The sequence below is a fragment of the Amblyomma maculatum genome, chromosome 1 (genome assembly GCF_055883805.1).
Source record: "Amblyomma maculatum isolate TAMU_Amacu chromosome 1, ASM5588380v1, whole genome shotgun sequence".
Taxonomy (NCBI): Eukaryota; Metazoa; Arthropoda; class Arachnida; order Ixodida; family Ixodidae; genus Amblyomma; species Amblyomma maculatum.
Genome location: NC_139344.1, coordinates 298,983,150 through 299,002,563, shown reverse-complemented (window position 1 = coordinate 299,002,563; position 19,414 = coordinate 298,983,150). Strand labels below are relative to the sequence as shown.

At 43.9% G+C, this 19,414-nt stretch overlaps 1 protein-coding gene across 1 annotated transcript in view; it reads left to right on the top strand.

Moving 5' to 3' along the window:
• SMC3 (structural maintenance of chromosomes 3) overlaps positions 1 to 19,414 on the top strand; it is a 295,374-nt gene that overhangs the window by 201,187 nt on the left and 74,773 nt on the right. Inside the window, exons 22-23 of the mRNA XM_084591644.1 lie at positions 13,991 to 14,065; positions 14,146 to 14,254. Coding sequence (XP_084447770.1) covers positions 13,991 to 14,065; positions 14,146 to 14,254 — 184 coding nt within the window. The remainder of the gene's footprint in view (positions 1 to 13,990; positions 14,066 to 14,145; positions 14,255 to 19,414) is intronic.

Genomic DNA, 19,414 nt, shown 5'->3' with positions numbered 1-19,414 from the left:
TGCATTGCATTTTTGCGCTGACAACACCAACGTTGTGATTGGGAAAAAGAAAAAAAAGAAAAGTTGCTCATGCTTGCTAGTCGTTGGCTTGCTGTGTCACCTCATCAATCTTGCGGCCGAGAAAGGAGCCACCTGCTTACCTGCAAAATTCGACGAGGGGCTCATGGACATCTTCTACTTCCTCGAGAAGAGCGCGAAGCGAAAATACAGGTTCATCGAATTTTAAGAAATGCACAACACAGAGGTGAGGAAAATTCTGAAGCACGTGCCGACGCAGTGGCTATCCCTGGGAAAGTGCCTGACCAGATTGCTGGAGCAGTAGCAGCCTTTAGTAATTTTCTTTCTAAATGAGACAAAGCCAAAAAACCAGCAGCATCCATCCTTTCTAGGGTCGTATCAGATCTCCAAGAGAGCTACAGCTTTGGGAGAAGATAAGCATGATGAAGTTGAGCAAGATCGCCGAAAACGGAAGGAGCCAAGAGGCAAGATGGATGCAACCTCGGCAAAGAGGGAAATTTTCATTCGAGGGTACAGGACATGCCAGCTTTACCCGTAACAAACGGCTGTTCTATTTCCTGTCCTCTGACGTAAACTTGGCATATGGCCTTTTCTTGAAGAGTGTGATCCCTGTTTTTGAAAAAGTTAACTGCCAACTTCACTCTCAGGCACCTCAAGTTCATCAACTCCTGTCTCTCTTGGTGCAGCTCCTAAGGGATCTTATGGCTAGGTTTGTCAATCCCTCTGCCATGAAGGCATATGCTTCACCACTGGAGGTTGCCTACCAAGGTATAAAGAACCAAAATGCCAATGAAGATCCGGTCCTTGGGAGCCGCACATCATCTGTTGTGGAGAGGCTGCCTACCAGCGACAAGGAGCAGTTCTTTTCTGCTGTTCGGCAGTACTTTGTTGTGGCATGTGACTACATAAGGCACAAATTTCCACTGGAAGATGAAGCCTTGAAGAAAGCAGAGGTTGCCAATTTGAAGTTCTTTAGCAGCGCATCCTTCAAGAGCCTTAGCTTCTTCATTGAGTCTTCCCCGCAACTTCTGTCCCAGGAGAAGAACGAGTCGAGAGAAGAGGCCTTGGATGCCATGGAAGTAGAATTTGCAGAGCTGCAGGCATATGATGTTCCTGAAGAGAGGATTGATATTCAGTGGTGAAGTGGGAAATATCACTAGCATTGATGGAAGAGTGAAGTTTGACAGAATGGCAAAGGTGATGCTGCAACTACTTGCCATTCCACACAGCAACACTGAATTTGAACGGATCTTTAGCACGGTTAGAAGACAAGAACCGAATTCCGGTCTCCACTTTCCAACAAGGCTCTTGGTGGCCTCCTCATGGTGAAGGGTCACCAAACCGGACGTTGTTTTGAGCGAACGCATTCTGACAAGTTCTTGAAGCTTGCGAAGTCTGTGACTGCCAGGGCACTTCACAAGTAAAGTTGGTTCCCCCTCCCACTGCAAGCACCAGGAGTCCAGGGGCTTTCACAAGCCTATAGATACAGAGATAAGTTCAAAATAAACTAGTAGGCCGTCATTCTCACCTCTTTCTGATGTTTCAGCCTCAATAAGTTCCGAATTGGTAAATGAAACAAAAAAAAAAAAAATGCCACCCGCCCCTTGTCGCTGCGTCGGCGATCTCCCGAATTTTCATGTTGCTAGGCTGGCAGGTATGTAATGGTCAGCATGCATCTTTGTTAAGTACCCACTATCCCTGTCCTTTTCTGTGTCTTCTGAACCAGAGCACAATTGGCCAGAACTCCCTCGAAAGAGTAATGCATCCCATTGTTGCGGACGCACGATCAGAGGGCGCATGCTTGGTTTTTCTTTCTTTTCGTGCCCTCGTTTCTTTCATACCGACAAAAGGATGGCGTTCACATCTGATGCCTGCATCGATATAAAGTACTTAGCTTTTCATGACAGCTGAAAGGTTGGGTTGTGCACTGTGGGGTTCACGCTTTATTGCTCGTTCTCATATGTATCATCTTCAAAAGTGCTACTTCTGCGCTTAAAGAAGCGCAAAGCACTCAGGTCTTAGGGACTTCCCTAAAGACCAATATCCTTGTAAAGGTCAGATCTCGTTCATGACTATTATAGTGACTGTAGATCCACACATAAATTATGGTGAGGCTACCCAAAAGAAATATAAAATAATATGCCTCTGCCCATGCCACTAGGTATAATGGGCTGTGTAGATCCACACAGTAGTTTTGAGAGGAGTGCTCCACGTGGAAGAAAAGAATTCGGGTCCTTTTCCTTCCGTTCATTGAAAAATGGTCCATCTAATTAGCCGTGGCTTCAGGAAAGAACTCTGTAGTCTGACTCTGTTCCAATCCTATACAAAAGAGCTTCACCTAGCTCTCTGTCCACTGACTGGAGGAATTAAGGCTCTCAAACTTTATGCTATCGCTTAAGAGAGATATTGCATGTGTCGCAAAAACATTACAAAACTTCGGTCATGAGACCACACGTTACAAACCTTCTCTGGCATGGAACCATATCGGCAGTTTATGCGAAAAGGCCACTCCTAAAATGCACAGCTCAGGGATTTATTTACGCAGTTCCGCTTAAATGCATTTGTATGAATGACACAAGTGGAATGTGTGATGGGCTGTGAAGGTGCCATTTTGTGTCGCAGTGGCTTGTGAATGTATGCTGGCACCGGAATGTTGCTTAAATGGCCTAGAATATTAAGAGGATGGTATCGTGTTCCATTTTTATAACCTTAAGGTTCAGTTATGTGTTAATATCAGCCCCTCTCCTACTATTGCTAATGGTTGCAGCGACTGTTTCTTCAAGCTTTCACACATGGTTCCTCGCTTTTGTATTTCTCATTTGTTTTTGTTGGCCGTGCAGAAGATTGCACATACCAACCTTTGCCTCCCATCAATCATTATACTTTCCCAGAGTATCATTGTTAAGGGGGGCCGCGGGCTTTGAAAGTCGAAAAATCGTGAAAAAGTCGGCTTTTCAAAAAGTACATATCTCGGCTGTATATGTTATAAACTACCTTTCCTATAATTATAAACGCCTAATTCATCGTGGAACTGCTTTAAATTAAATATACAACTGGGCGCGGCAGCCCCAGAGTCACGAGCGAACGGCAAAAGTACCCAAACTTCGCGCGCACGCGGCATTTTTCTGCCGCTGAACCGAGCGCCGCCATCTTGGTCTTGTTTTGTTTGTGAATGCTGTCCCTTTTCCATATTGCCTTCGCTGGTGGCGTCCGCGGTGTAGCAGAAGCATGGCTCGCTTGTGATTGGGGGCTTCACAGGGATTGTTGAGCTTCCCGCGTCTAGAATTCGGGCTGTAATTGGACAAAGTGCGCGCTCCGTGAGAACGCGGGGGATCGCGCGACTGCTATTGGCTGCTGACAGTTGACAGCCGTGTGGTGCGGACGCGTGTTCCATCGCTCCTCCGATTGCACGTGGCTACCGGAAACGGACGGACTGGCGACAGTGGGAGCTTCCGAAGCGTCAAATAGATGAGTTCTTTCTTTTATTAACTTTATTTCGTTTTCAGCTAGATAGGTTAGGTGCAGCCTAAAGAATAGATTTTAGTTCTTGGTCCTAGTGGCCTGGTTTTTTCGTGCCGGCAGCTAGGTTTTCTTGGCGTTCATTATTTAGCTATCTTGTTTAGATAAATATTTTTTTTCTAGGCTATTGGCATTCGCAGAATTGGTTTTTAACACGTGTTTGCTAGTCGTTTCTTGTGTCTTCTTTTGACAATCTGTATATTCTGAGAATTCGTAATAGATATAGTTCAGTCAATGAGCGCTTAAGATGTGCAATCAAAAGAAGGTAAAGTGTACTCAGTGTGATGGTTCAGGTTAATCTCAAGGAAACGCGTTTTGACTCTGTAGGTGAAGCGGAAGGCAGCGACTTTTTGTGTCGGTGTTGCGTACTGAGTGCGCGTCTAGATAAGTTTAGTGTCTCGTGTGGATGATTTAGAAAATGAAGTAAGTTTGTTAAGAGCGGAAAATCAGAAACTGCTTGGACAGCTTACTCAAATTGAAAAAAAAAAGGGCCGACTTTATTCTTGGAACCAACGAGGATGAACATTCCAATGCGGGCCACGTGGCTGGGGCCAGCACTGGCATGGAAGGCATAAGCAAAGTAGGTCAGGCGGATCCGAACCGTCAGAGTTATTTAGAAGCAGCTAAGACGCCGGAAAAAATGGAAGAAGTAAGGAAGAATGAAAATCCCAGAGATAAGGACACAGATAACCGAAAGCAGGAGCCAACAGTTGGGAGAGGGAGAGAGAAGGCCCAGGTGCTTATCACCGGAGATTCTAACATGAACAGGTGCAAGCGAGATATCTTGGAACGTGTAAGGGGTGATAAGAGAGTGTTCGTTGGAGCCTTCCCAGGGAGAACAATGAGGGCAGTGCTAAAAGAGAGTAAAAATAGGCTGTTGAAGAATTCCGCAGAGCGCAGTATGGTAATAGTAGCCGCGGGGCTAAACGATGTCCTAAATGGTGACACTGCAGGAGTGGTGGAAAGTTTAGCTAAGGGAGTTGACGAGATCAGGGAGATAGCACAGCAGACGCAGATAGTTGTATGCACAGTACCAGAGGTGCTAGGATTGAACGCAAAGATGGAAAAGGACACGGTGACAGTTAACCAGGACATAAGAAAGTTAAGCCTGGAGAAGCGTTTCGAAGTGGTTGAGGTAAACAGGGAGGTACATAAAGCAGGTTTTGGTAGGGCTTTTCAGCGAGATGGCACTCATTTTAACAGAAGGGTGGGAGCAGAGATCGGCTGGCGCCTGGCAGGCAGGGCTGTAGCTTTTTTAGGGGGTCCGCGAGGACTCCGTGCACAGAGGTAGTTAGAAGTGAAGCAGAAGAAAGTGTAATAATGGAGGCTGAGCCCCCAAAAATGGCAAAGAGTAGGTCTAGAAAGAAAAGTACAAAAAAGAAATTTAACACTAGGATCAGCTACATAAACATGCAAGGAGGTAGAAAAAGAGCGAAATGGCTAGAGATAGAACAGCAGTTGAAGGATGACAAAATAGGTGTGTACGCTCTTTGCGAGACTCATCTCAGGGATCTAGAAGATCCGCCGTTTATAGAAGGCTACGTCTGGGAAGGGTGCAACAGAACGAGAACGGAAAAAAAGGGTGGAGGGGTAGGTATGTTGATACACCAGGGAACAAATTGGCAAAGAATTAAATCATCTTGTAAAGAGCATATCTGGGTTTCAGGAACAATTGCCGGCATAAGGACATGGCTAGGGGTAGTTTATTTAGGAGCAGGACATCAATGCAGGCAAGAAAGCAGGGATCTTGTTGAATGTCTCAGTGACGATATAAGCCAGTTTGGAAACAGGGCAAATATTATTCTACTGGGGGACATGAACGGCCACATCGACGATCTGGATGGATACACGGATTGTAACGGCTAGCTAATGCTAGATTTCTGTGAGCGACACGATCTAGTTATAGTAAATAGAGAAACAAAATGTGAAGGCCAAATCACGTGGGAATTCCGCAACAGGCAGACGACCATTGACTATTGTCTAATGTCGCAGGAAATTTATAGCAAGGTCACAAAAATGGAAATAGACGAAGAAGGGGAGTGTAGTCTGGGAAGTGATCATAAACGTATTAGTTTGCAGATGGGGCCCTTGATGAAAAGAGAAATGGAACTTAGACAAAACGTAAACGCTAAATTAAATGACGATCAAATAGCGCAGATAGCAGCAGACATAGAGGAAGCAATAGAGAAAAGCCCCATGGAAGACTGGGATTATGAACAGGTAGAACTACTCATAAGGAGGAAAATTCAGGAGGTTAAAGTAGCAAACCGCTGGAATGGAAAGAGGAAGCCACGGAGCTGGTGGAATAAGGAAATCAGGGAAGCTATTGAGCAACGACGGGCTGCTTCAAGGGAACACCGAATGGCAAAGAAAGCACAGGTATCTCAGGAGGAAATCGACCAAAATTGGGAATCATATCGACAAAAGAAACTTCAGGTGCAGGCCCTCGTCCAAAGTAAAATAAGACAGTCCACCGATCGCTGGATGGCTGATATACACGATGCCTCTAGAGGCGGAGCAAGAAAATTCTGAAACCATATAAGCTGGCTAGGGAAGAAGAATCAAAGAAAGCAGGATCGGATTCAAGATAACGAGGGAAATTGTTTAAAGGGAGATAACGCAGTGAACTACATTACATCAGTTATAGCCGAGTCATTTAAGAGCGACGATAGGGTAATCTCCGCAAATCAGGAAGCAACACAAGGTAGCAGAATACAAAGCAGCTTAGAACTGACCAATCTAAACTGGAAAAAGGCAGAGAAAAATATTCCTAAAACCACATCTACAGGAATAGATGGAATTCCGATCAAGCTGATTAATGAACTCGGTCCAGAAAGTAAGGAAACGTTAAAAGCTCTGGAAACAGTCATAACGAATAAGCAAATTCCGGACAGCTGGCGGCAGAGTAAAATGAATTTGATTTATAAAGGGAAAGGAGACAGGATGCACATAAAATTCTACAGGCCGATTACCATAACATCTGTTATGTACAGGTTAGCCATGCAGGCCGTGAAATTAAAGGTGCAAGCATGGGTAGAAAGTAACCAGGTACTCGGAGAACTTCAGAACGGCTTTAGAAATGGTAGGCGCTTAGATGATAGCCTGTTCGTGCTTACCCAATGCATCGAAATATCTAGAGTGGAAAATAGACCTTTGTATTTGGCCTTCCTGGACATAAACGGGGCGTACGACAACGTAAGCAGGGAACTCCTGTGGAATATATTAAAAGAAGAAGGTATCGGTTATGAGATAATAGAGTTCCTACTGGAAATATACCGGGATAACAAAGTAGAAATTACGTGGGAAGGGATAAGAAGTACGGAGGATGTCAAAGTATGCAAAGGATTAAGACAAGGCTGTCCTCTATCACCGGTGCTGTTCATGCTTTATATGATAATCCTGGAACGGAGGATACAAGACAGTAACCTAGGTTTTAACCTGTCATATAGATTAGGTGGAAAGGCGGTAGAGCAGCGCCTCCCCGGTTTGATGTATGCAGACGATATTGTGCTGCTAGCTGGGAGTCTGGAAGAATTGCAAACTCTAGTTAAGTATTCCGGAGACAAAGGGGACGCTCTAGGCTTCAGTTTCAGCGCAGTTAAGTCGGGTCTGATGATTTTCAACGGCTCAACTGATCAGGGTCTTAAAATACAAGGCCTTGAAATACCTAGAGTAGCAGAATATAAATATCTGGGGGTATGGGTAAACGAAGGATTGGCATACATTGGAAAGCATGAGCAATCACTTAAGGCCAAAGGGAGAAGGAATGCCGGGATAATGAAGCATAAGGCATTGTGGGGATACAATAGGTATGAGGTTTTGAGGGGTATTTAGAAAGGAATTATGGTGCCCGAACTTACTTTCGGAAATGCGGTTTTGTGCCTAAAATCAGAGGTACAGTCGACATTAGAAACAAATCAGAATCCGTTGGACGGCAAAACTACAAATGAGGCGATACAGGGAGATATGGGCTGGGCATCTTTCGAAGTGCGGGAAGCTCAGAGTAAAATATTATATGAGGAACGCCTGAGGAAATTGGACAGTAACAGATGGGCAGCTAAAGTATTTAAATACCTGTACCTAAAAAGTGTTGACTCACAATGGAGGAAAAGAACTAGGAAACTAACTAGTAAGTATGCTAGTAACAAGGACGGAGAAATAAAGAGCATTAAGCAACAGGTGAAAAACACAGAAGGTAAAAATTGGATAAATTCGATGGAAAAGAAACAGAGTGTGGAATTATACCGAAAGTGGAAAATGCAGATCTGGAAGGAAGATTTCTTTGATAACTCAAGAGGCAGTGCCCTACTTTTTGAAGCTACATCGGGGCGCCTTAGAACACGCTGCTACAAAAAGAAATTTAACAATGGAGATGACGCATGTGCTGTATGTGGAAACTCCAGTGAAACAATTGACCATATTATACTCGAATGCAATGGTATCCATCTGGAAGTTGATGCAGGCGCAATCACTGTTCCTGAAGCTCTGGGGTTTAGAGATAACGGTGGCCGGGTGAATAAACCGGCGGTGGAATCTAGCAAAAAACGACTGGAAGATTGGTGGCTTAAAAGCAGAGAAGTGACATAATGTTAGTAATGTAGGAACAAAATTTAATAAATAAAATGATAGCTTAGTTAACCATTCTAAATCAATAATTAAGATATAGGGAGAAAAATGAGCATGATAGCTACTGCTAGCACCCCGTTTCAAAGGGGACGCTCCTATATTCCATCCATCCATCCATGCTGCGCGCGCTGACGTGGTGGCCCCTCCCCGGCGCGTCGTCTGCTCCGGCTGACTACTGAGCTGGCGTTCTTTGTGCACTCGCTGAATCGCTTCACGTTTCACCATTTTGAGATCGCCGTGATCATCGCTCGTTACGAATTCTGGTGGCGTGTTTTGAACGGTTATGTGCACTTGGTGGATTATTGCACGGTCGGCCACAATGCGCGCTAAGAAGTTTCAAACACTGCATACGTCGTCGTTCTGTGAATGCCGTCCGCATCGCGAAGTTAGCGAAAAGCGTTGCCAACGGGCGCAGAGACGCTTCTATTAGTGCTGCTTCTGCTACATCACTACTAGATCGACTGCGCTACCACTTCCAACTGCGTATCTTTCGCGTCAACGTAAGGAGCCGCCGTTTGAAGCGTGCCTGCTGTACCGACCATATCAACCTCGGCGATCTCGGCCTCCCGTATCGCGTCTGTCATCGCAAGCGATAACACGTCCTCAGCGTCGTCCGCTGTTCGAATGAAAATGCGCTTTCCGAGGGAATCGGGGAGGTGGAGGCACAATGTGCTGCAGTGAAAAACAGACTTTAGACTTGAAAATGCTGTTTTAAACTTCAAGGGCCATTTCTCAGAATGAATTTTTTTCATGGTATGGTTGCTTATTCCCGCAGTATTTCTGGAACCGCTAATCGGATTCCCTCCTGGTTTCTTTTACTGTGAGGGTAAGACAAGCTCATTTTTTCAAATTATTGAGTCTGGAATTTATAATAAACAATCAGAATTAGGCTAATGCAAGTGCAATTAGTGGCACTAACCTCAATGCACTGCTAAAATTTTTCGGCAGGGAAATAAAAAAAAAAGGGCTCTGTCTTGCCCTGTGGTACCTATTCAGGAACCTTCATAATGAATTTCATAGTGCCAACACGTTTTGCAAGTTCACCAGGCATGGAACAAGGAACCCATGTGAACCATTCTGATATACTTCTCTAACTTGAGTACCAATGTGCGCAGCTCCATGAAACTTTGCAGTTATTCAAATGGCTGTGCCATGAGTCTACCCTGAAAATTTCATTCAATTATCTCAAGAAACAACAAAGTTGGTATTCAAAGGTAGCCTCCCCCCTTAACCTCCTGTTTGTAATTGTAGAAATAACTCCCAATTATAAAACTCTTACTAGAAACTTGTTGCAGAACAGTGATCCTCAGTAAGGGTTATTTTTTGACATTTCTTTATCCATGTGTATATTATTTAAGGGATCAACATTTTAGCATGCTTTTCTGACGGTGGCGCAAAGGATCTGCACCGATGAACTGTGGCAAGCGGTTTAGCTTGCATCTGATTTTAACCATCGCCTAGAGGAGGCCGAATTCCTCCTTCTGACCGGTGTGAAAGAGCGCACATATTTTGTCAGACCAGTTAAGCTGGAAACCTGTGGTAAATTACTCTGTTGGTTTTCATTGAGTAACTCGCGCTTCCAACAATGCAACACTGCCTACAATCTATTGCTGCAAGAAAGTTGCAAACCGTCGACCGTGTGCTGTTTCTGTGTTGGCCATAAACATTTCCTGCTTGGTAGTGTGAGTCCAAGTTTGGCATAAATTATGGATAACTTGTGATATTTGTGAGCACCAAAAAATCGCTGCCTCCCCCCCCCCCCCCCCCCCCCCCCCCCCCCTCCAAATTTTTGTTCTAATTGGTAGTATTATAAGTGGACTATACCTCTCTTCCTTTACTGCTACTACATTTCCAGTTGTCTGCTGTTCATTTTGATTAAAGAGAATTCATTATACTGGTGTGTGAATATTTGAAATTTGGAATATGAATTGAATGTGTTTGTTATTCAATTAGTATCTTAAATACAGATATTCGGAACTTTTGAAATACAGTTAAATCTCGTTACAAGAGACACTGTTGCAAGAAACACTCGGTTATAAGAGACACTTGAAAATGGTTTGGTTGGTTTGCCTATGTCTGCCATGTTGAGAACATTGCATACAAGAGACATGGTTGCAAGTGACACTCGGTTACTAAGGACAACTTTTTCAGGTCCCTAAAGTAAATTCTTAACTATTTAGAAGAGACACAACCCAGGTATGGTCATGCAATGCAGCTAAAGCGTACCAACTCGTACATGCTGCACTTCAGATTCCCTTAGCTCAATTCTGTTCCATATCAGCATCTTTTTTGTTGTATATGTCAGGAACTGAGATTGAGTGCTTCTCCATTATTGGGAAGTCAAAACGACCCCGTTGTTTTAGCCACTGGCATCGCATTACTGTCACCTTCGAAGCAAATCAGAATGCATGAATGACATCCAGCATATTTAATTCCTCGCTGTTAAAATTTGATCACAAGATGAAAGCTCAGAATCCCGATGCCTTTCTCTTTGTGGACAATGCTTTTTGCAGTACCAAAGTTCTCGTGCTCAAAGCCACCAAAGTTATTTTTTCCCTCCGAACTCCACACCCTACTTTCAACCAATAGAAAAAGGCATTATGCACTCTATCAAGTTGCTGTACAAAACAAGGTTGGTAGAACACCTGTTGCTCGAGAGGCAGCAAGACTGTACAATAGTAATTGATGTGAAGTTTGCTGTTCAGGTGATTTGAGGTGTCTGGAATGGCTTGAGACGTGAAGCTGTGAAAAACCATTTCATACAAGCAGGCTTTAAGGGGGGACACGGCTCTTTGAGACGAAAAAAATTGATTTTTTGAAAGTGGCATTTTCAGAATCTGTAGCTATTATTCCTTTAATTCGCCAGGTTTTATATCTCGCAGTGCACTATTTGGGCCACAGAATCAATTTATAGCATCACTGTCAGCTGAAATCTGCGAGGCGCGTAGGTCGTTTTCTACACGCGCGATCGCAGCCATCTTGGTCTCGTTGGAAAGAGCGGCTTTTCTTTTTCCATTTCCCGCCACAAGTGCCTCCGCCGGCTTACTGGTGACGTTTAAATCCGAGCATAAAAAAAGTTCAAACGCGTGGTTCTATTCGTCGAGCTAGCACACGTGATTGAAAAGCGCGCTGTGATTGGCCGCTGAAAGTTCCCGTCATCTGCTCCTCCGCAGGCGACTCGTCTCTCCTTGTTCAGTCGTAGGGTTGTGACGAGTGTGGCACGATGTCGGAAGCAACGCCGAAGTTTGCCACGAGTCACAAGTTTGGCAAAAAGAAGAAATGATCGGCCTACAACTTCAAGAAGCGCTCAGTTCCTTCGGCCGGCGTCGAGAATAGTCCGCCGCCAACAGCAAGTGATGCCGAAGCCGCAGATAGTACAGAAGTGGACTTAGGCCTAACCGGATCGCCGACGAGTGAATGCGTTCCGGACAGCAGCCGCATTCGGCGCGACACCGAAATATTGCAGCGTACGGAGTTGGTTGCAGAGAGAAATGGAAGCCCAAGAAAAGCTACAAGTTCTTTCTTCAACACCGGCCACCAAGCGAAAGATGGATTTTTTCACTCGCGCTGACGATGTTGCAGCCGCGCCATCGGACATCGAGACGGGCTTCGTTGTCGTCAATTTGGACTCAATGAACGTGTTGATGTCGTTTGTGAAGTGCAAGGTGTGCGGCGGTAGCGTCACGGTAGGGAAAGGTAAACGTGAATATGGCCTCGCCATAAAGATTATTATCGAGTGCGCGTGCTGCGGTGATGTTGCGTCGACATGGAGCTCGCCCCGTGTGAACGGAAAAGACAAGTGCAACCCGTTCGTTGTGAACGTCCTTGCTGTGCGCGCGATGCAAGTCACCGGGAATCGACAAACGGCACTGTTATGAGATATAAAGCTGGTTGCGAAAACTCCTCTGCAGCAATATTGAAAGAGCTGCACCTCAACCCTGGGGCACCAAGCATGAAGCGCATGGCAGAGAAAGACCACCGCCGAGCAGTGGCGTCTGCAAACAAGTGCAAGACCGCTGCGGACATGCAGCACGCTTTCAAAAAACGCCATTTCGGTGGCAATAGTCAGTCTGACTACATTCCTGGTGCCTTCTAGTTACTTACATTGCAAAATATTGCAATATTTTCTTGGCATTTTTGATTAAATAAGAGCCAATCTCTTTTTTTCTCGTTTTCTTAAAACACCGATTCTGAACTTCTTGCTTATTTGCAGAAGCGATATCTCTGCCTTCAATGGAGGTAGAACCATAATTTTTGTTGTGGCATGTAGCTAAAAGTGCAAAGCACACAATGTTAGGTACAGATTTTGCAATTTACGTTCTAAAAATTTTTAAATTTTGCTCTAGGTCAGACAGTAGGGCACCCACATTTGAATGGTGGACATTGAAATGTTATATTATCGCTAATATTCGTTTTATTAAAAAAGGGCTCTAACATTGTATACATTATGCTTTCTAGTACCTAGCAGAATATCAATATGAATTTTTTTTAGTGTGGTTACTTTTTCATTGTTTCTGCAAATTGTGAACAAATAATTTCATCTATTTTTTGAACTAATTGGCCAACTGGAAAAATAAGTACAGATTTGAAATCAGCTTAAGAAACTGAATCAGACTACCTAGTTTTATCAAGTTTGGTCGAAAATTATATGGATACTCTGGAAAGCTTCTTTGAAGATGAACCTTGGGCGAGAATCCAAGAGACTGCTGAGGTACCAGAATGTATTGAGGAATATGTATCTGCAGATGCGGATCTTGTGTGCTTCTGAAGAGCTTACAGTCTGTGCAATTCTCGTGCAAGTAAATGGCACATGTGCCATAGAGGATGACTACGAGGACATTTCAGAGGAAAAGTGTCAGCATGTGAGGGTGACAAGCATGTAAGAGTGCTTCAAAGGTATTAGAGCAACAGGAAGGCCTGAAAAGTGAAGTGCTTTACTACCAAAATTTGGGAAGGAATACACTCTGTACTGACAAAAAAACATACTAGCATTAATAACTTCTTTAAGCCTTCCTGAACAATTCCCTGTTAATGCACGTGAATGCATTTATATGCTGATGTGCAATAAACTGATCAACACAGTGGTTTTAGAATTTTTAGTTACAAGAGACCTTGCTTGCAAGAGATCTTTTTCGGGTCCCTTGAGTGTCTCTTGTAATGAGGTTTTACTGTATTAGAAAATTGCCGAAGACACGAAAAGTTTTAGAATTGACTGCAGTTTCACTGCAGTGCTTGACTGCATGAACTGTGCAGTGAAGCATCCTCAAAAGGACAAAATGTTTGTGTCTCAAATGTTCGTCAGATACTTAGCTTTCAGTTAATTTGAAAATTTTCCCTGGTACCTTGAAGGCTGAATTAACGTTCTGTATTGAGCAGTGATATGCCGGCCCTTGTGCAGTAAACCGGTATACTGGATTTTTCAGTAGGGTATACACTTCTCTCGTTTTAATTTTATTTGCAAATTTCCTGTGAATTTCGAAATGAACAAGATGAACAATGTTTGTCGTTTTTAAGTTTCTCATTCTTTTTTTTTTTTTCTTTCAATGATCAGATATCCAATATTCGAAGTTATTTTTTGTCCATATTCGTGTTCAATTCATATTAGAAAATTTCAATATTTGCGCACTCCTTCTGTTAATTAATTGCACATGCCTAGTAAATATTGGTAATGCACAATTTCAGGCAGATCGTGCACATTATTGGACAGGCCAAAAAGGATCCTTTTACTTTCAGCATGCCCTGCAAATAGGGAGAGGCCTATTCAGGCTGGCACTGTCAAGTGCCTACTTTTAGTGTCTCTATCTTTGTAATTTCTTGTCGTTTGTAGCTTGAAGCAGAGAAGAACAAGCTGGAGAACTTACTCAACAACAACCTGTACAGGAGAAAAGAAGAACTGGAAGCGGTGAGTTTCAGCGGCGGTTATCTTTCAATGCACTTAAAAGTATATAAACTATATAAACTATGCTTTTCTTTTTATCAAAGGCCCTGCAGGAAATTTCAGTTGAAGACCGACGCCGCAAACTAGAAAACAGCCAGGTTGAGCTAGCGCTGGTGAATGCACGAATCAGCGATGTAAACACCAATTTAAAAGGTGAGCTAATGTACTTGATCATTTTTATGGTGTCTATATTAGTGCTATGTTTGATGCTACCCATATTTGGCTACTACTGTTTCGAGCAGCAGTCCTGTAAATAATTTTCGCCAGAAAAAAAAAAAAAAAAAGACTCCATGTTTTATGCATTTCTTTGCAGTAACTGTCGAGTAGAGGATGTGCCCTAAGGAAACTACTGCCATAGACTCTCGACTGGCCTATTTTGTTCACACAATTTATGTTAACAGTTGTTACAGTTGAACGTGGATGTAACAAACCTCCATTAATGAAATCCTCAAATTGCAAAGTTCTGTACTGTGCGATGTCAGTGCACGTTAGCCCTTTGAGGGTCGAATTGTTTTTAAAAAATTTCCCCAGATGGTCAAATTACTTTATTGCGGGTTTTGAAAGTTCAATATGAGTAAATTCAAGAAAAAGTTGTAGAAAAATATTAGGAACCGTATTTTGGAGTCAAGGTTGGTCCAGAATGCAAACTCGGGAGCCTCAGGAAACCGCAAGGAGGGCAGGAATACCTTGTGAGCCTGGATGATAAGCAAGCTAACAGCAGCCCCAATAAAGATGGAAATTGGTTTCTGTGGCCCTTTCACCCGGAGTGGCCATAAAGATAAAAATCAAGTCTTGCGCAGATCACAGGGGGATAGCCGAAACCATGCAAGGGCCTTGCCGCAGACGAGGCCACAAGCTGCAGCTAGGAATCAGTTCTGTTTATCCCCGTGCACTGCACGGAAGTGCCCATAAAGATAGAAATCAAGTTTCCCGCCTCCATTGCGATCACGTCACCTCGCGAAACCGAAATCGCGAGCAGCGTTGCTGCAGACCAGGCTGCAGCTAGGGATCACTTCTGTTTATCTTCGCAAAAAGGCAGCGCCATAAATTTCAAGCGCTTCTTGTCCTAGGAGGTGGCAGCACTTCCCAGTGAGCATGCATCGTCATTAGGGGGCGAAATTTCAAACGGAGGATTAAAACCGTACCGGTACGGCAAAAACCTTGCGGGAAGGAAAACCGCCGCCGTGCATTTACAGCAAAAACCCTCAAAGGATTAAAGAACCCCAGGTGATCAAAAATGCCGGAGCCCTCCACTACAGTGTGTCTCATAGCCTGAGTCGCTTTCGGACGTTAAACACCACACACCAAACCAAACCTAATTACGAAGTTTCAGTTCAACGTTGCCTCCATTGAAGCGTGTGTATTGTTAACTCCATGTAATAAAGGTTTACCTTGATTCACAACATCAGCTGTGCAGTGTCCCTGCATAACCGGAGCTATGTTCTCACTGAGAGCTTTAAACAGCATCATCAGAAAATGACTCTTGTCACTGCCTCCCACAGTATGTCATACTCATTTCCATCAAGCATATTACTTATGCAATACTTCTTAAATGGTTGCATGTGAAGAGCTTATTTTTTGTCCCTGGCAAATTCTTTTTTGAAATGCCGCCATGTGGCCGTTCTCTTGGTATGCCACTATTCATTGTTAGCAGGGAATTATGCATTATTATAGGTCAAATGAAACAGTGCATGTGAAGATGAACACTCTTGGGCCTGGGAAAGGAAGAAAGAGCAAGGAAGTGCAGGATTTCGATACGGCTGTCTCTAGTGCAGGACCACGGCCGCTCGATGGAAGCACACTAGGTGCGGCCTGCTACGTCGCCCGAAACCGGCGGGAGGCGCCTACTTCCCGTCGCCACCACCGCGGCGCCACCGTTCGGGGACAGCCACGCGCGGAGAGCTGCGCTTGGCTGCGCTTTCGGGGAGGCGTCGGCGTGGTAGAAGCCTTTTATTTTAAGGATATAAGAGTTCCGCTTCAAACAATTTGGCAACACGAATTAGTATATACTGTCATGTCTAGTGTGACCATGTCAGCACTTAGCGCTTGCTCGGCAACGTTGTATACTGGAGTGTACCCCGAAAAACTTAATGTGACGGTGGGTCAAGGCCACTCGATTGGAGAGCTCGCATTACCGTGATGTTGCATTCGGATCAAGTTGTTTATCACACGAAAATGTCACCCGGCTGTGAACAATTCGAAGCTGTTCAGCTGCCATGGTAGCCTAATGCATACCCACTTAACAATGGCGCGAATTCCGTGTGTCATTTTCATACCATTTACTCATTCCTGCACACAGCTTTTATACACAAATTGATGTCAACCTGTTCTAAGCTGACAGCGCTATCCAATAAAAATATATTATCCTACTGTGAGCATTCTCTGTGAAAATGCGACTTGTAACCAACCTTTCTATCTCATTCTGACAAATGTTACGTTGGAAATTTGAAGATGTTTATTAGGTTAAATCTACATGATAACCTGGGATCTTCGACTCAGTTGGAGACCTTAAACTTTTTATGCCAGAAGGCTATCCGTCATGGCTTCCCGCATTTTGCATGACCGAACTAAGCGCACTTCATAGAGCCGGTCTGCCTCAAGGTGCTATGAATATGCACCAACAGTTTTTATTACTATTTTGATTGGCTGCTCGCAAATCCATACAATTTTGCTGGTTTGCAATTTTCAATGGAAGAACGCGCATCGAGTGTTCCTGTTGTGAAACTCTTAGCTTTGATCACAACAATGTTCACGCTTCAGAGCGCAACTGCAGCCGAGATTCAGCGAGCAGCCGAGTACGCCTATTTAATGGCCACACAAAAAAAAGGAAGAAAATTACCAATCGCAGATGGAAAACCTTTCATGAGAGAGGTTTATGCCATAGCCATAAATGTCGCTCCGCTGTTGAGTTGACATTTCCAGCCCAGCTCGCTGTCAGTGGGTGCCGCAACTTAACAATATCTTGCATATAGCTCCTCAGCATGAGCACGATCATTGTTTTCATAGATTAGCTGCAGGCACTGTGTACAGTGAGAAAACAATGCTGAAATCAAAAGTTTACACAGCTTGCATGCTACTTCACCAGACCTCTTCAGGCTTTATTATTCTGTTAATGAAGGTGCTCGTAAGCTGACAAAGCTTGATTTCTTCCTTTGCGGGGTACATGAAGCCTCCATTGTCCTTGGTTTTCATTAACCTGTAACTGGTCCAGTTAACTCGTATTTCCTGCAAAAGGCTCTTGCACGACTGATATGTTGCCTCAAAACCATTACCAAATATTGCATAAATTAAGCAACAACTTGGTACTGATAAACAAAACTTGAGGTTCTTAAGTCTCCTTGCGGAGCCTCGTTAGCGTATCCACACTTTGCTACATAATTATTCACCGTATCCCTTAATTACTGCCTCTGTCGCATGTCATTAGAATACAGCCTTAAGCCACCGCATTATGTGAAATAGCACCCAACATATAGACCCTTTACAGCGCGAGCGCATGGGCGCTGCCATATTTGATCATGTGACCCTTCCGCCATCGCTGGCCTTCAGGCCTTCTGGTTTGACGGCTTTCGGCGCGCTAGTACTCGGCTGCACGGTGCGGCGTACCCGCTATCGCTGAGGACAATGAGCTTGTAGACAGGCAATAAACTTCATGTGAATGCCTATAGTATGTGTAGGTGCTAAAAAAAATGTTTAATTTAACCACGTAGTTCATTTATTGCGTCCTCCTAAATGTCTGCATTGGCTAGAACGTTTCGACAAACCCATCAGCCGTCGACTCTTTTTTTTTTTGGTTTGCTTTTTTTTATCAATTCCCTCTCTAGTGCTCTTTGTGGAAAACGTGACTTTCTGTAAAGCTGAATAGATTACAAACTGATTATTCCCTCAAACTTATTTTTTTTTAAATTTTCTTGCGCAAAGGGCGAACGCATGCTCAGACTATGCTGGCTGAGACGCATTATGAATGTTCATTTAACATTGTGCACAATACTTACTGCTCAATATGGACGCGCGTGTAATCCCCGACAATTGATAAGATATAATTTTATCTCCTGTAAACGCCCTGGCTTCAAAAGACTATTACGCTGCTTGAAGGCCGCATCAGGCGCTCAGCGGCGTTCACCTGCGCTCGGGCGAAGGTTACTGGAAACTATGGAAACTGCACCGGAATTCAGAACGCACAGTACGCAGACAAGCAAGCGGGGATATAAAAAAATCTTATCATGGTAAATTTCATCATTGGCCCGTGCATTAGTTTCATGAAAGCAGCAGTTATTACATGTATTTCAGCAGTACTTGTCTAATTAAAGTTTGTTTGTGCGGTGTTACGTCCCAAAACGACTCAGGCTATGAGTGGAGGACTGCGGAAATTCCCATCCCCTTGGGGTTCTTTAATGTGCACTGATATCGCACAAAACACGGACGCCTGGGTTTTTGGCACCAGCGAAAAGCAGCCGCCGAGGCCGAGATTCAATCCCGCATATCCTAGGGAATAGTACCTAATTAAAGTAAACAGATTCACTTACATGCCGACACTAACTTTCCTTCTCTGCACAATCAATTCGTATAACTGCATAGACATTAATAGCAACGTCAAGGTACCTCTTAACTCCCTGCGAAAAAAACTCTGCAGCAGTGCAAAGACTCAATATCCAAAGCTGAGAAAACGTCAGGGTCGTTCTCGCATTGCCATGGCTACTGCCGGTGCTAAAACGAGCTGGGGCGTGAGGTATAGCCATTCTCTTCAATTCACAGGCGCTTTCTTGTCCCAGAAAGAAACATGAACTCGTGATACATCTCCCAGAAAAACGGTTGCCTAGGCCATGATGTGCACCTTATGTAGAAAGCGTCTTCTGTTCTTCCGCCAATAAACAACAGGGTCATTAGCTCTACTTCAATCAATCAATCAATCAATCAATCAATTTTTATTTTCACCGAAACAAAAAATACATGGTGAAAAAAGGGGGTGGGAGAAAAAGCTGCACAATAGCAGCTTGACAAAGCTCCAACCACCCTGACAACAATGACAGCACTGTAACATTTCAGATTTTTGTTCAGTGTGCTAGGAACTGTACAAAACAAAAGTAAAAAGAAACATCTAGTTACACTAATGCTATTTTATAAATAACTGCTCAATGTCCCTTTTGTTAAGTTTTGTAGTGAATATGTCTTGCTTCGCAAAGTCATTGAGTGTGTGGGGGAGTGTGTATTCAACGCGTTGGCGGCCATAACCTGTGCGCGTGACGGGAACTTTCCATGGTAGTTGATGGCGATGAGGGTATATGTATTCTTGCTTATGGAGATTGGCGAGTGAGA